General features: G+C 43.0%; 1 protein-coding gene across 1 annotated transcript in view; it reads left to right on the forward strand.

Moving 5' to 3' along the window:
* ift140 (intraflagellar transport 140 homolog (Chlamydomonas)) overlaps window positions 1-17,235 on the forward strand; it is a 218,852-nt gene that overhangs the window by 10,373 nt on the left and 191,244 nt on the right. The window contains exons 4-8 of the mRNA XM_059978862.1: window positions 2,043-2,164; window positions 3,970-4,115; window positions 4,936-5,111; window positions 7,219-7,310; window positions 15,122-15,228. Coding sequence (XP_059834845.1) covers window positions 2,043-2,164; window positions 3,970-4,115; window positions 4,936-5,111; window positions 7,219-7,310; window positions 15,122-15,228 — 643 coding nt within the window. The remainder of the gene's footprint in view (window positions 1-2,042; window positions 2,165-3,969; window positions 4,116-4,935; window positions 5,112-7,218; window positions 7,311-15,121; window positions 15,229-17,235) is intronic.

Consider the following 17,235-nt stretch of genomic DNA (forward strand, 5'->3'; position numbering starts at 1 on the left):
AATAAAGACCTTAATAATATGAAATAGTGGTTTTATGGATGAGAAATTGTACTTACAGATTTGTTTGAATCCCTGGAGGATTAATAAAGGTGATAAATACAGAAAAGCAAGGTATACACATAACTTTTCCTGAAGACATTCAGTAAACTGTCACATAGAAGATTACTGAATAAGACAAGAACAGGGTTTGCATCAGTTGCATGTGTTTGTGTTCAAAAAGCTGTGAGTTTTGTCACTGATAGTTGGCGAGAAATAAGCAGAAAGACGATTCAGAACTGTTTTGCTCACTGCAGTTTCAAGCATTCAGGCCTGGAGAAACGGCTGGGAGTGAAAATTTCACTATTTCAACAAATTAGGAACAATGAAAAATTTGAAGGTATTGACAATCATCTTAAATGTTACAATGAAAATGAAGATTTGGGAGATGAAATCATTGAAAGCATTGTATGAAGGTAGTCCATTGTTTGCACTAACAAGGGAAAATCTGCAGATGCTGGAAATCTGAGCAACACACACAAAATGCTGGAGGAACTCAGCAGGTCAGGCAGCATCTATGGAAAAGAGTACAGTCAATGTTTTGGGCCAAAGCCCTTTGGCAGGAGGTATCTACAGTAGGTGTCTGCGCTGAATTTGTTCATTTCCAGTCAGTGTAAAGAACACAGCAGCATAGAATTCCTCTGTCAATTGCTATTAGGAACTAATACAGTTTTACAGTACTGTTGTAGTGTTGATAACGTTCTAATTAAAAACACAAAATGCTGGCAGAACTCAGCAGGCCAGACAGCATCTATGGGGGGAGGTAGTGACGACATTTTGGGCCGAAACCCTTCATCAGGAGTGAAGTAACATGGGATGGTCGGGGGGGGGGGGGGGATAAGAAGTGGGGGGAGGGATGAAGTAGAGAGCTGGGAAGTGATAGGCTGAAGGGAAATGGGCTAGGGGGAAGGTGGAGAATTATGGGAAATAAAAGAGAAAGAAAGGTAGGGCTGGGGGCAGATTATAGTGAGGGGGGGGGAAAGAGAAGGAGAACCAGACTAAAATTATAGATAGAGATGGGGTAAGGGAGGAGGGGGGCAGGGGTATCAATGGAGGTCAGTGAGTTGGATGTTCATGCCGGCAGGTAGGAGGCTACCTAGGCAGGAGATAAGGTGTTGCTCCATCGACCTGCGTGTGGCCTCATCTTGACTGTAGAGGAGGCCATGGACAGACATATCGGAGTGGGAGTGGTCTGTGGAATTGAAGTGTGTGGCCACAGGGAGATCCCGTCACTGCTGGAGGACTGAGCACTGGTGTTCAGCGAAACGGTCTCCCAGTCTGCGGCGGGTCTCCCCACTGTATAAGTGGCCTCATCGGGAGCACTGGATACAGTATATCACTCCAGTTGACTCGCAGGTGAGGTGGTGCCTCACCTGAAAGGAACGTTCTAATTTGTTTGATACATAATTTATTACTTAAATGGCAGTTTACATTTCTTTAAACTTTGTTTATTATTTCCATGAAAATTTAGCTAATGGTTCAGGTGATTAACTGTGCCAAAATGTGCTGGTCCTGAAATGTCCCAGTTCACCGGAATCCACTGTCCTTCATTGGACGCAGTCTTGGGAAAATTCATTTAACATCGAGCTCTACACCACAGTGCAGGCTCTTTGGCCCTTCGTGGCAGCAGAAGCTCCTTGTGGAATTGGACTTGAAATTCCAACTCTTTCTGCCTTCTCAGCTACCAGTTGGCTGAGACAATGTCCAATATTTTGCTTCTCTATTCATTCGTTGGAGATTGGGTCAGTATTTGTATGAAACAAATGGAAATGCATTAAATCTGTTATGTGGATAACTTTAGTTAATCTGAGGTATAAATCAGTCATATTGGAAGGTTGTTTAAAGTGCCTGAAGCCCAATTTAATTGGCAGTTTTATCACTGTGTTGTGGTGCATTGTAGATGTTGAAGGTACATCTTAAATATTTTCCATAATCAAGTTCTTAATGAGTAATAGTAACAGCTTGAATTCACCTGTTTGCTGTACCCATGATGTGTTTGGCACCAGGCTGGAGTGCTGATCATTTGGAGAGTGGATCATCATGGGCGAGTGCAAGGACCACCACTCACTAAACAGGATTATGGCAAGCATTTGGTTCACTGCATCTTCAAACCTCCAGCTCCAGGAGAGTAAGTATGACTTCAGCTTCTCATTCAGTAATCATTCTATGCAACTGTCAGATCTGTCAATTGCCTGCAAGCCCTTTGTCAGATGGAGTCGCAGAGAAACAAGTCCTTTAGCCCACTTCCTACCACTCACCCATTTTATACTAGCCCTTCATTAATCCCATTTTCATCAACCCCCTTCCACCCAGATTCTACATGCTGATGGCAAACAGTGTAGTGGTTAGGGCAATGCTATACCTGCCTCTGACCTTTCCACCAATTACCTTAAAGTTACACCCCCTCTGTAAGGAGTTTGTACGGTCTCCCTGTGAATGTGCTCAGGTGTCCTCCCACAGTCCAAAGCTGTATCAGTTTGTAGGTCAATTGATTATTGTAAATTGTCCTGTGATTAGGCTAGTGTTGAATAGGTGGGGTGCTGGGTGGTGTGGTTTGTTGGGCCAGAAGTACCTGTTCTGCAATGTATTTCCAATTGAATGAATGAATAAATAAATAACCTACAGCCTGCAGTTCTTCAGAATGTGGGAGGAAACAGCAGCACCCAAGTGAAATTCCTGTAGTCACACGGAGAATGGAGTGCAGGCAGAATCTGAAGTCAACAATGAGCCAGAGTCTCTGTCCTGTGTGGCAGCTGTTCTCCTTGGGCTGTACAAATGATTCTCATTTGAGCTGCCATCCAGAAACTGAGCCTGCTCTAGATTGGTCTTTAATTACAATAGTGAAGGAGTTCTGTGATTACCCAAAGCTCTGTTTTTCAGGCAGAATATCAAAACATATTGCTATAGTTCAGATAGTCGCTGAAAATCCTACAGTTCTCTTCAGAAAGATGTTATACGTTAAAGAGCAATATAGCACAGGTATAGGCCCATCACCCCAAAGAACCAAGTCAACCATGTTGCCTACCTAGCTAGGCCTTTGTCCCATTTACCACCAGACCTTCCCCTCCAAAACCCTGGCCAATATTGTTACTTCACTAACATCCCCAACATTATTATGGGCTCCTTCAATTTTGAGACTGGCTGTCATACATATATTACCTTTTACAGTTTGTAAAATGCTTTAAAAGTTCTCCTGTGAAAAGTGAAGAAGCAGCTCTCCAGTTGTTGCTCTTAATAGGAGGCATGTTAGCAAGAGCTTCACATCTGTATTGACCAGACGATTATCTCTCACTGCCAGTTTTTGAGGGATTAACACAAATGGATTAGATTAGCTTTATCTGTCAAACATGCATTGAAACAAATCTTAGTATGTCGTTTTGTGTCAAGAACCAATGTAGTCCAAGGATGTGCTAGGGACAGCCTGCAAGTGTCACCATACTTCTTGCACCAATGTAGCATGCCCATGATCCACTAACCCCAACCTGTGCATCTTCGGAATGTGAGAGGAAACTGGAGCACCCGGAGGACTCACTTTCAAGGACTCTTTACAGCTCTTGTTTTCAGTATTTTTTTTTTATTTGTACGATTTTTCTTTTGCACAGTGATTGTCAGTCTTTGCAAATATATATATATTTTTTTAGAAATTCTATTGTATTTCTTTATTTTCTGGTAAATGCTTGCAAGAAAATGATTCTCAAGGTACTTTGATATTTTTACTTTGACTTTGAAACCTATGTAGTCATAGAGCGAATGTATAAAACGCCTTGGAGACAGCAGCGGGAATTGAACCCTGATGATACAGCTGCCACTGTAAAGCATTACGCTAACTCCAGTGCTACTGTGCAAAACATGCTGCCCCCTAATGGTACATGTAATGTAAATATTTGTCTACAGATAGGAACAAGAGTCTAACTAGAGTGCTTCATTCTGTAGGGATCTGGTGCAGTTGGCAAAAGCAGCTGTGAGTGGAGATGAGAATGCTTTGGACATGTTTAACTGGAGGAAGGTTGGAAAGGGAGATGCACCATTTAAAGTTGGACTTCAAGAAGGAATCGTGTGCTTTGTCACCTCTACAGATGGTGAGCAAAACAATCTGTACAGCTTTAAAAATTGCACTCTGCTCAAAAAAAAACTTCAAATTCAGAGAGATGTTTGAATTATTACGTAATTTCATTGAAAACAGTATAATCAAGACGAATCAGAGTCCAATTTAATATCACTGGCTTATGTCCTGAAATTTATTTGGCAGCAGCAGTCCAATGCAATACACAATAATTTTTTAAAAACTATAAACTACAGTAAGAAATATATGAATATAAAAATTAAATTAAGTAAGTAGTGCAAAAGAGAGAAAAAAGTGAGGTAGCGTTCATGGGTCATTATCCATTCAGAAATCAGGCTCTTTGGCTTTTGATGTTTTACCTACCACTTAAACTACTCTAACCCTTCCCTCCTAGATAGCCCTCCATTTTTCTGTCATTCATGTGCCTATCTATGAGTTTCTAAAACTTTCTTGTATGTCAGCCTCCACCACCACCACTGCAGTGCATTCCATGCACTCACAAGTCTCTTTGTAAAAGAAAAAATACCTGCCTCTGACCCTTCCACCAATTACCTTAAAGTTACACCCCCTAATTTTAGCCTTTTCAACCTGGGAAAAAGTCTCTGGCTATCCCCTTGATCTATACTTAACATATTATACACCTCTCATCATTCTCTACTCCAAGGAGATGAGCTCTAGGTCACTCATCCTATCCTCTAAACAGTTCTGTTTTCTGTCTTGATTAATACACTATAATGGAAGTTGCTGATGATCTCTCGGATCTTTGCATGTGGTTGTGAGTTTTGTTCTCCAACGTAGCTGAGAACCAGTAAGACTAACGTGAATTTCTCAATCAGGAATTGTGTACTACGTTGGTGAGAAAGGGAAGAGTTTGCAAGTCCTCCACACTGATGGGCCGATCAGGAAGCTCATGTACGTGGAGGAAAAGGAAATCCTCATGATAGTGACTGAGGCACTCTTCCTGTCTCAGCACCACATTGGTTTAGATGGAGCAAGTCAAGAGCTTTTGAAGGTATGGACATACTGTATATTCTGGCCTTCAGTAGATACCCAAGCTCAATTATAGAACATAGAACAGTACAGCACAGTACAAGCCCAGCCGATGTTGTGCCAACCCTTTAACCTACTTTGAGATCAACTTAACCATTCCTTCCCATGTAGTTCTCCATTTTCCCAACATCCATGGATACTTATTATGAATACAAAATAATCCAGCTTGTTAAAGTTGTGTAGTCTTTGTCATGTTGTATTCTCTGGCCATATCCAGCAGGGCAGACAATACAAAAGAAAGGGAAAGTGCAAAGGTTGGCAGACAAAAATATATTCAATGTGAACTGGCCATTTCATACAGAAAATTCAGACTAGATGAGCCAATCTTTTGCTGTGTCTTAAAATACATTGAAGGTAGCAGTATTAGGGTTATTGTTCTAAATCAGCAATCCTGAGGTGAATTGGAAATGAACATTGAAGTTCATTTTTAGATGAAAATTGGAATAAAGCTTTTATGAATAATATTACTATTTGTTTTCCCCTTATTTATGAAGGTCAACATTCCTAGGATTCCTTCATATTATCTTGCTGCATAACACTTTTGGAAAAGGATCTGGGATTTTAAGGGTTAGGCTCGAGTGCCAGTCTGTTATACCAGTAATAAATTGGGAGACAAACTGGTGGATGAAATTAAAACCTTTGAGATGAATTACTAATATCAGAGGATATGTAATGTGTGTTTACATTAGGAATGTGGTTCCATCTTAAGTAGCCCACAAATGGATTCATTTATTGTCACTTTGGACTCCAGATATATTTAAATCAAGTTCAAGTATAATTGTTGTTCAAACATATACATGAATATAACTAAATGAAACAGCATTTCTCTGGGACCAAGGTGCAAAACACAGTACCAGCAGTCACATACAGCAGATAGCATAAAAACATACAGTAACAAAAATATATAAAATAATGTCTATGAAGGTTCTCAGTCATCCAGGTCATTGTCTATCCAGCAGTAGTAAATCAAAGCAATGGGACTTGCTGTGTTGTCTAGAAAACATTTTGCCACTCATCCCAGAGGTTTTGTCAGTTATGATCCATGGTGGGTAGTTCTCCGGTGTATAAACTCTGAGTTGTTTAAAGGTTTGGCAATCACATGTGTTTGTCATAGTCATAGAGGTAATGAGAAGATCATTAGTCTTATCTTTGCATGAATGGAGGTGTGAATTGTTGTGGAGATGCCAGGGTGGAGATGTTAGGACTGTATAGCAAGTAGCTGCTAGGTGGTGTCATACCCATCCTCTCTGTTCAGGGATGGGTTTTCCAGTTTGACAAAGATGGCTTCTTTAACCCCTCTTTCAAACCACCTGTCCTCCCCTGTCCAAACTGTGCACACTATTATTATCAAAGGAGTGTGTGTTCCTTGTCCTTTAGGTGTAGGTATACAGCTGAGTCTTGACCTGAGGTGTTAGCCCTCCTATGCTGGGCCATCCGTTTGTGAAGTGGTTGTTTTGTCTCACTGATATATAGATCTGCGCAGTTCTAATTGCATTGGATAGCATAGATGATATTGCTTGTGTCTCCACAACAGTTCACACCTCCATTCATGCGAAGATAAGACTAATGACTCTCTCATTACCTCTATGACTCTTAACAACCCACATGTGATTGCTATACCTTCGAGTTTATAAACCAGACTACCCACCATGGATTAGAATTGAAGAAGCTTCTTGGATGAGTGGCAAAATGTTTTGTAGGTAACAGCAAGTCCAGTTGCCTCAATTTACTACTGCTTCATATATAAAATAATAACAAAATGTCCAAAACAATCACTCCGTTGGACTGCGCACCGACTCTGACACGTTCTTTCCTGGCCGCCTGAAGCAGGTTCCAGCACGGTGTGCAACCAGCTCCACCAGTATTCAGCAACTCGCTAGTGGGGTAGACCTGTAGAACTTGATGCAGCAATGTCTTGCAATTGTAAAAAAAAGACAAAACGAACAATTGCATCTTTATTTGAATCCCGAGAGGTCTCTGTGTCTGACTGTGCTGCCATCTTGCTCGAAGGAAGTTCTGATTTTGCAGGGTTTCCATTCTACTTTGCCCACCTCTGTTTATATTTGCAGGTCAAGTTGAGTGGAAAGACAGATCGAGCCTCTGATATTATCTGGGCAGAGAGAGACCTTCTGATCACCACAGCTGGAGAGACAGTTATTCGGTGAGGAAATAGTTTCACAGTACTGGGAGAGAATTCTGGGCTTTGCAACTGCAGAGTGAAGTATTCTGCAGTTTATTCTGTTTTAAAATGTTAAGTCATATTATGCAATTACATAAATTTTCAGTGGTATTTTGAAAGAAAACCTGATGTGTGGTATAATGAGCTGGGTTCACAATTGACCTAGTTGTTTGTATATATTAACCATATAACATATAACCATATAACAATCACAGCACGGAAACAGGCCATCTTGACCCTCCTAGTCCGTGCCGAACCCTTAATCTCACCTAGTCCCACCTACCCGCACTCAGCCCATAACCCTCCACTCCTTTCCTGTCCATATACCTAACCAATTTTACCTTAAATGACACAACTGAACTGGCCTCTACTACTTCTACAGGAAGCTCATTCCACACAGCTATCACTCTTTGAGTAAAGAAATACCCCCTCATGTTTCCCTTAAACTTCTGCCCACTAACTCTCAAATCATGTCCTCTAGTTTGAATCTCCCCTACTCTCAATGGAAACAGCCTGTTCACGTCAACTCTATCTATCCCTCTCAAAATTTTAAATACCTCGATCAAATCCCCCCTCAACCTTCTACGCTCCAATGAATAGAGACCTAACTTGTTCAACCTTTCTCTGTAACTTAATTGCTGAAACCCAGGTAACATCCTAGTAAATCGTCTCTGCACTCTCTCTAATTTATTGATATCTTTCCTATAATTCAGTGACCAGAACTGCACACAATATTCCAAATTTGGCCTTACCAATGCCTTGTACAACTTTAACATTACATCCCAATTCTGTACTCAATGCTTTGATTTATAAAGGCCAGTGTTCCAAAAGCCCTCTTCACCACCCTATCTACATGAGACTCCACTTTCAGGGAACTATGCACAGTTATTCCTAGATCTCTCTGTTCCTCTGCATTCCTCAATGCCCTACCATTTACTCTGTATGTTCTATTTGGATTATTCCTGCCAAAATGTAGAACCTCACATTTCTCAGCATTAAACTCCATCTGCCAACGTTCAGCCCATTCTTCTAACCGGCATAAATCTCCCTGCAAGCTTTGAAAATCCACCTCATTATCCACAACACCTCCTACCTTAGTATCATCGGCATACTTACTAATCCAATTTACCACCCCATCATCCAGATCATTTATGTATATTACAAACAACATTGGGCCCAAAACAGATCCCTGAGGCACCCCGCTAGTCACCGGCCTCCATCCCGATAAACAATTATCCACCACTACTCTCTGGCATCTCCCATCTAGCCACTGTTGAATCCATTTTATTACTCCAGCATTAATACCTAACGACTGAACCTTCTTAACTAACCTTCCATGTGGAACTTTGTCAAAGGCTTTGCTGAAGTCCATATAGACTACATCCACTGCCTTACCCTCGTCAACATTCCTCGTAACTTCTTCAAAAAATTCAATAAGGTTTGTCAAACATGACCTTCCACGCACAAATCCATGCTGGCTACTTCTAATCAGATCCCGTCTATCCAGATAATTATAAATACTATCTCTAAGAATACTTTCCATTAATTTACCCACCACTGATGTCAAACTGACAGGTCTATAATTGCTAGGCTTCCTTCTAGAACCCTTTTTAAACAATGGAACCACATGAGCAATACGCCAATCCTCCGGCACAATCCCCGTTTCTAATGACATATTAAAGATCTCCGTCAGAGCTCCTGCTATTTCTACACAAACTTCCCTCAAGGTCCTGGGGAATATCCTGTCAGGACCTGGAGATTTATCCACTTTTAAATTTCTTAAAAGCGCCAGTACCTCCACCTCTTTAATTGTCATAGGTTCCATAACTTCCTTACTTGTTTCCCACACCTTACACAATTCAATATCCTTCTCCTTAGTGAATACCGAAGAGAAGAAATCATTCAAAATCTCTCCCATCTCCTTCGGTTCCACACATAGCTGACCACTCTGATTCTCTAAGGGGCCAATTTTATCCCTCACTATCCTCTTGCTTTTAATATAACTGTAGAAACCTTTCGGATTTACTTTCACCTTATTTGCCAAACCAACCTCGTATCTTCTTTTAGCTTTTCTAATCTCTTTCTTAAGATTCCTTTTACATTCTTTATATTCCTCGAGCAATTCCTTTACTCCATGCTGCCTATATCTATTGTAGACATCCCTCTTTTTCCGAACCAAATTTCTAATATCCCTTGAAAACCATGGTGCTCTCAAACCTTTAACCTTTCCTTTCACCCTAACAGGAACATAAAGATTCTGTACCCTCATAATTTCACCCTTAAATGACCTCCATTTCTCTATTACATCCTTCCCATAAAACAACTTGACCCAATCCACTCTCTCTAAATCCCTTCGCATCCCCTCAAAGTTAGCCATTCTCCAATCAAAAATCTCAACTCTAGGTCCAGTCCTGTCCTTCTCCATAATTATATTGAAGCTAATGCTATTGTGATCACTGGACCCAAAGTGCTCCCCAACACATACATCTGTCAGCTGACCTATCGCATTCCCTAACAGGAGATCCAACACTGCCCCATCTCTAGTCGGTACTTCTATGTATTGTTGCAAAAAACTATCCTGCACACATTTCACAAACTCTAAACCATCCAGCCCTTTTACAGAATGAGCTTCCCAGTCTACGTGTGGAAAATTAAAATCTCCCACAATCACCACCTTGTGTTTACTACAAATATCTGCTATCTCCTTACACATTTGCTCTTCCAACTCACGCGCCCCATTAGGTGGCCTATAATACACTCCTATCAGTGTTACTGCACCTTTCCCATTCTTCAATTCCACCCAAATGGTCTCCCTAGAGGAGCTCTCTAATCTATCCTTCCAAAGCACCGCCATAAGATTTTCTCGGACAAGCAATGCAACACCTCCTCCTCTGGCCCCTCCTACTCTATCACACCTGAAGCAACTAAATCCAGGAATATTTAGTTGCCAATCACACCCTTCCTGCAACCATGTTTCACAAATAGCTACAACATCATAATTCCAGGTATCAATCCACGCTTTAAGCTCATCCACCTTTCTTACAATGCTCCTAGCATTAAAATAGATACATTTAAGATACTGAAAAGATATTGAAAAGCATGTGTACTGATCACAGTCAGGGTCAAGAATAACCATTAATAAACCAAATTTGACACTGAGAAATGATTTGCTGGTGTAAGTGAGGAATGAGGCAAGTTATTTGCTTTTCTTTTCTTTTTATTTTTATAGATTGCCAAACAATTTGGTTCAAATTCAAGTTGAAATTTAATTGTCGTTCAGCCATACATGTGAATATGGTCAAACGAAGCAGCGTTCCTTTGGGGCCAAAGTGCAAAATACAGCACATATAGCACGTATAATTACAATAGCAGAAAAATATTCAGTTACAAAACACGAGGAAATCTGCAGATGCTGGAAATTCAAACAACACATACAAAATGCTGGTGGAACACAGCAGGCCAGGCAGCATCTATAAGAAGCACTGTTGACGTTTCGGGCCGAGACCCAGAACGTTGACAGTGCTTCTTATGGATGCTGCCTGGCCTGCTGTGTTCCACCAGCATTTTGTGTCTGAGTATATTAGCAAATTTAGGAATCACACCATTTAACTCATTCCCAATCTATCCCACCCTCCCACATGAACTGTTAGTCCCAATGACCTGCATTTAGACCATAGCCTACCATGCTTCAGGTAGTCATTAGTAATATATACAAAATGCTGGAGGAACTTAGCAGGTCAGACAACATCTTGGCCCAAAACCTCAACTGTTTATTCCTTTCCATAGATGCTGAGTTCCTCCAGCATTCTGTGTGTGTTGCACTGGATTTCCAGCAATTTATTGTCTTTGTCTAGTCATTATTTCAGCTTCTGACTGTGGAGGTGACAGTGGCTCGCTGATGTGAATTCAGGGTGTGCATGGTGTTGCTTTGCCAGTAAAATGCAGCAACAGAAGGGCTGGATGAATGGTGTGTTGCCGGTGATGATGGTAAGCTCTCCAACTGAATTGCAGAGCAGTAAGTGAAAGTGGAAGTATAACAATCAATCAGAATGGCGAGTGGACATGTCAACTTTCTCAGCAAACAGTTTCAATGTAATTTATTGCATTTGGAAAAACTGCCTAACATTTCACCACAACATATCAAAATTGTCATCTTTAATTATTTGTCTGAATGATAATGTAGACTAGCTGATGTCCTGTATGTTATAATTGATCAAAGTCACACCACCTCAATCTTTCTGAGTTAGAGAACCTGCATAATGTGATCCATTGGTCCAGCTTTGAGCATTTTATTTGTCATTTGAAAACTTTGAATGGAGATTTTAACATTTGCTATCTATCAGAAAAATCATTCATTCAAATTCCTCTTCTATTCGGTGGGGCTTATGTCACTTCTTCGCAACTTGGAGGCTATTGAGCCAACTAGTCTGTATTGACTTTCACTGGTCTCTCCTATTAGATTCCTCCTTCTTCAGCCCTTTACCTCCCAGCTTCTTACTTCATCCCGCCTGCCCCACCCACCCACCTTCCCTCTCACCTGGTCTCAACTATCACCTGCCATCTTGTATTCCTCCCTCCTCCCTCACCACCTTATTCTGGCTTCTTCCACCTTTCTTTCCAGTGCCGATGAAGAGTTTTGGTCTGAAATGTGGACTGTTTATTCATTTCCATAGATGCTGCCTGACCTGCTGCACTCCTCCAGCATTTTATTAAAATTGCTTGGGCTTTGTTTTTTCTGTCCCATTCTCCTATTTATTTCTATCTTCTTGTCAACTGCTGGTCACAAACTTGGGATGGAATACTGTAGCCAATTAACCTACCAGAACATTGTTAGGATCTGGCAGAAAATCTGGCCGGCCAGAGGAAAACATGCTGTCATAGGGAGAACATGCAAACTTCAGTTGGACAGCTCCTGAGTTCCGGATTGAAACTGGGTTACTGGTGTGAGTGCCATTAACTCGAACCACTGAGCCTTCATGTTACCCTTAAAATATCTGTTGTGATGAAGACTGGGTGACAGGCTATGTCAATCCGTATTATCTGTGGGATAGCATGGTGGTGTAATGGTTAGTGCAATACAGTTGCAGTACCAGCTTTAAGATTGCAGTTCAATTCCTTCTGCTGTATGCAAGGAGTTTGTGTGTTCTCCCCGTGATCGCATGAGTTCCATTTTCCCACCACGTTCCAAAGATGTATTGGTTAGGGTCAGTAAAGTGCTTGTTACGTTTGCACGTTTCAAGGACGTACGGGCAGGGTCAGTGAAGGGCTTGCTGTGTTTGCACATTTCAAGGACGTACGGGTAGGGTTAGTGAAGGGCTTGCTGTGTTCGCACGTTTCAAGGACGTACGGGTAGGGTCAGCGAAGGGCTTGCCGTGTTCGCACATTTCAAGGACGTACGGGTAGGGTCAGTGAAGGGCTTGCCGTGTTCGCACATTTCAAGGACGTATGGGTAGGGTCAGTGAAGGGCTTGCTGTGTTCGCACGTTTCAAGGACGTATGGGTAGGGTCAGTGAAGGGCTTGCCGTGTTCGCACATTTCAAGGACGTATGGGTAGGGTCAGTGAAGGGCTTGCTGTGTTCGCACGTTTCAAGGACGTACAGGTAGGGTCAGTAAAGTGCTTGTTACGTTTGCACATTTCAAGGACGTACGGGTAGGGTCAGTGAAGGGCTTGCCGTGTTCGCACATTTCAAGGACGTACAGGTAGGGTCAGTGAAGGGCTTGCTGTGTTCGCACATTTCAAGGACGTACGGGTAGGGTTAGTGAAGGGCTTGCCATGTTCGCACATTTCAAGGACGTACGGGTAGGGTCAGTGAAGGGCTTGCCGTGTTCGCACATTTCAAGGACGTACGGGTAGGGTTAGTGAAGGGTTTGCTGTGTTCGAACATTTCAAGGACGTACGGGTAGGGTTAGTGAAGGGCTTGCTGTGTTTGCACATTTCAAGGACGTACGGGTAGGGTCAGTGAAGGGCTTGCTGTGTTTGCACATTTCAAGGACGTACGGGTAGGGTCAGTGAAGGGCTTGCTGTGTTTGCACATTTCAAGGACGTACGGGTAGGGTCAGTGAAGGGCTTGCTGTGTTCGCACATTTCAAGGACGTACGGGTAGGGTTAGTGAAGGGCTTGCTGTGTTTGCACATTTCAAGGACGTACGGGTAGGGTCAGCGAAGGGCTTGCCGTGTTCGCACATTTCAAGGACGTACGGGTAGGGTCAGTGAAGGGCTTGCCGTGTTCGCACATTTCAAGGACGTATGGGTAGGGTCAGTGAAGGGCTTGCTGTGTTCGCACGTTTCAAGGACGTATGGGTAGGGTCAGTGAAGGGCTTGCTGTGTTCGCACGTTTCAAGGACGTACGGGTAGGGTCAGTGAAGGGCTTGCTGTGTTTGCACATTTCAAGGACGTACGGGTAGGGTCAGTGAAGGGCTTGCCGTGTTCGCACGTTTCAAGGACGTATGGGTAGGGTCAGTGAAGGGCTTGCTGTGTTCGCACATTTCAAGGACGTACGTGTAGGGTCAGTGAAGGGCTTGCCGTGTTCGCACATTTCAAGGACGTACAGGTAGGGTCAGTGAAGGGCTTGCTGTGTTCGCACATTTCAAGGACGTACGGGTAGGGTTAGTGAAGGGCTTGCCATGTTCGCACATTTCAAGGACGTACGGGTAGGGTCAGTGAAGGGCTTGCCGTGTTCGCACATTTCAAGGACGTACGGGTAGGGTTAGTGAAGGGTTTGCTGTGTTCGAACATTTCAAGGACGTACGGGTAGGGTTAGTGAAGGGCTTGCTGTGTTTGCACATTTCAAGGACGTACGGGTAGGGTCAGTGAAGGGCTTGCTGTGTTTGCACATTTCAAGGACGTACGGGTAGGGTCAGTGAAGGGCTTGCTGTGTTTGCACATTTCAAGGACGTACGGGTAGGGTCAGTGAAGGGCTTGCTGTGTTCGCACATTTCAAGGACGTACGGGTAGGGTTAGTGAAGGGCTTGCTGTGTTTGCACATTTCAAGGACGTACGGGTAGGGTCAGTGAAGGGCTTGCTGTGTTCGCACATTTCAAGGACGTACGGGTAGGGTCAGTGAAGGGCTTGCTGTGTTCGCACATTTCAAGGACGTACGGGTAGGGTTAGTGAAGGGCTTGCTGTGTTTGCACATTTCAAGGACGTACGGGTAGGGTCAGTGAAGGGCTTGCTGTGTTTGCACATTTCAAGGACGTACGGGTAGGGTCAGTGAAGGGCTTGCTGTGTTTGCACATTTCAAGGACGTACGGGTAGGGTCAGTGAAGGGCTTGCTGTGTTCGCACATTTCAAGGACGTACGGGTAGGGTCAGTGAAGGGCTTGCTGTGTTCGCACATTTCAAGGACGTACGGGTAGGGTCAGTGAAGGGCTTGCCATGTTCGCACGTTTCAAGGACGTACGGGTAGTGTTAGTGAAGGGCTTGCTGTGTTCGCACATTTCAAGGACGTACGGGTAGGGTTAGTGAAGGGCTTGCTGTGTTCGCACATTTCAATGACGTACGGGTAGAGTCAGTGAAGGGCTTGCTGTGTTTGCACATTTCAAGGACGTACGGGTAGGGTCAGTGAAGGGTTTGCTGTGTTCGCACATTTCAAGGATGTACGCGTAGGTTCCGTTAAGGGCTTGCTGTGTTTGCTCGAGAAGCATGGTAACATTTGAGGGTGACCCCCAACACAACCTCGGACTGTGTTGGTTGTTGACGCAAATCACACGTATCTCTATATTTCAAGTTTTCAATGTACAGTACATATCAAATAAAGCCAATTTTTAACCTGTAATCTGTTCTGCTTTTTCAACAGACTCTGGGATCTGGATAGAGATGAGAATTATGTGTTGACACTAGATGAACACCTGGGATTTAGCACTGGAGAAAGCATCAATTGTATCTCCTACTGTGAAAATAAAGGTAAGTCTAAACCTCAGAGTAGCTTTTTATTTCCTTCTCATCCCAGTGTGCCTGAGATAACTAAATTGGACAGTCATTAAATCCCATTCCCATTCCAACATGTTAGTCCATGGCATCCCCTACTGTCACGATGAGGCCTCTCTCAGGTTGGAGGAGCAGCACTTCATATTTTGTCTGCGTAGCCTCCAACCTGATGTCTGAACAGAGATTTTTCCAACTTCCAGTAACTTCTGGCCTTTCCTCTTCTTTTTCATTCCCCATTGTAGCTCTCCTCTTACCAATTCAATTCTCCACATCTACCTATCATCCCATCCTCCTTCTCTTTCTCTCACAGTTCACTGTCACCTCCTATCAGATTCCTTCTTCTTCAGCCTTGTACCTTTTCCACCTATCGCCTCCCAGCTTCTTATTTCATACCACTCATCCATGTCACCTTCCAGCTTGTACTCGTCCCCCTCCCCACACCTTCTTATTCTGGATTCTGCTTCCTTCTCTTCCACTCTTGATGGAGGGTCACGGCTCGAAACATTGACATGTTATTCCTTTCCAGAGATTCTGTCTGATCTGCTGAGTTCCTGCAGCACTTTGTGTTTGTTAGTCCTTGAGTGAGTGTGTGTAGGCCTCCATTAGTCTCCGTTAGTTTCCAGGGCGCAAGCCTGGGCAAGGTTTTTTTTTAATGGAAGGCCGGCAGTTGCCTAAGCTGCAAGTCTCCCCTCTCCACGCCACCAATGTTGTCCAAGGGAAGGGCATTAGACTTTGAATGAGTAGCACAACAATAATTACTGACTGTTTTCTATAAATGGTCTAAATTAAATGGCAGAAACCAATCCTGCTCTTCCTCCCTGTCCATTCCCTCTTCCACTCCCCACTCACCACCATCTTGTCTGCACAGCACTAATTCAACTTGAATCATTCCTGATTGGCTTGTAAGCATTGTACACCACAATATCATGTTGTGTAGTCACATATTTGGTCAGACTTAAGTTTCACTTTTCTTCAAACTGCATGTTGACAAAAATAAAATCAGAGGCTTAATCATAAAAATATTCACTGCAAAATCACTCACTCCATGTTCAAGTTCTAATATGAGTTCATTGACATTCAATTGTATAGATGTATACAGCTAAACAAAACAATGTTCCTCTAGGACCAGGGTGCAAAACAGTACATGTATCACAAACAGCACATACAACAGTATTAACAGGTTGAAAAAATTCTGTAGATGCAAATCAGTGTGGATAAATCCCCAGGGCCTGACCAGGTGTTCCCTTGGACCCTGCGGGAGGCAAGTGCAGAAATCGCCGGGGCAATAGCAGAGATATTTGAATCATCCTTAGCAACAGGAGAGGTACCAGAGGATTGGAGAATAGCCAGTGTTGTTCTGCTGTTTTTAAAAAAAAGGCTCTAAACATAAATCAGGAAATTGTAGGCTGGGGAGTCTGGCATCAGTTGTAGGAAAGTTATTGGAAGGTTTACTAAGGGATTGGATACCAGACCATAAAGTATAGGAGCAGAAGTAGGCCATTTGGCCCATCGAGTCTGCTCCACCATTCAATCATGGGCTGATTCAATTCTTCCAGACATCCCCACTCTCCTGCTTTCTCCCCATACCCTTTGATGCCCTGGCTAATCAAGAACAATTGAATTTGAATTCTCTCCCCATTGAAATAATAGTCTACCTGTTTATTTCTTCCCCTGAAGTGCATGACCATACACTTTACAACATTGTATTTCATTTGCCACTTCTTTGCCCATTCCCCAAAACTATTAAGTATCTCTTTAGGCTATCTGTTTCCCCAACACTACCCACTCCTCCACCTATCTTTATATCATCGGCAAATTTAGCCACGTATCTATTAATTCCATAGTCCAAATCACTAACATACATGGTAAAAGGCAGCAGTCCCAACACCGACTCCTCTGGAACTCCACTGGTAACTGGCAGCCAGCCAGAATAGGACCCCTTTATTCCCACTCTCTGTTTTCTGCCCATCAGCCAGTGCCTCA

This window comes from Hypanus sabinus, chromosome 9, assembly GCF_030144855.1.
Source record: "Hypanus sabinus isolate sHypSab1 chromosome 9, sHypSab1.hap1, whole genome shotgun sequence".
NCBI lineage: Eukaryota > Metazoa > Chordata > Chondrichthyes > Myliobatiformes > Dasyatidae > Hypanus > Hypanus sabinus.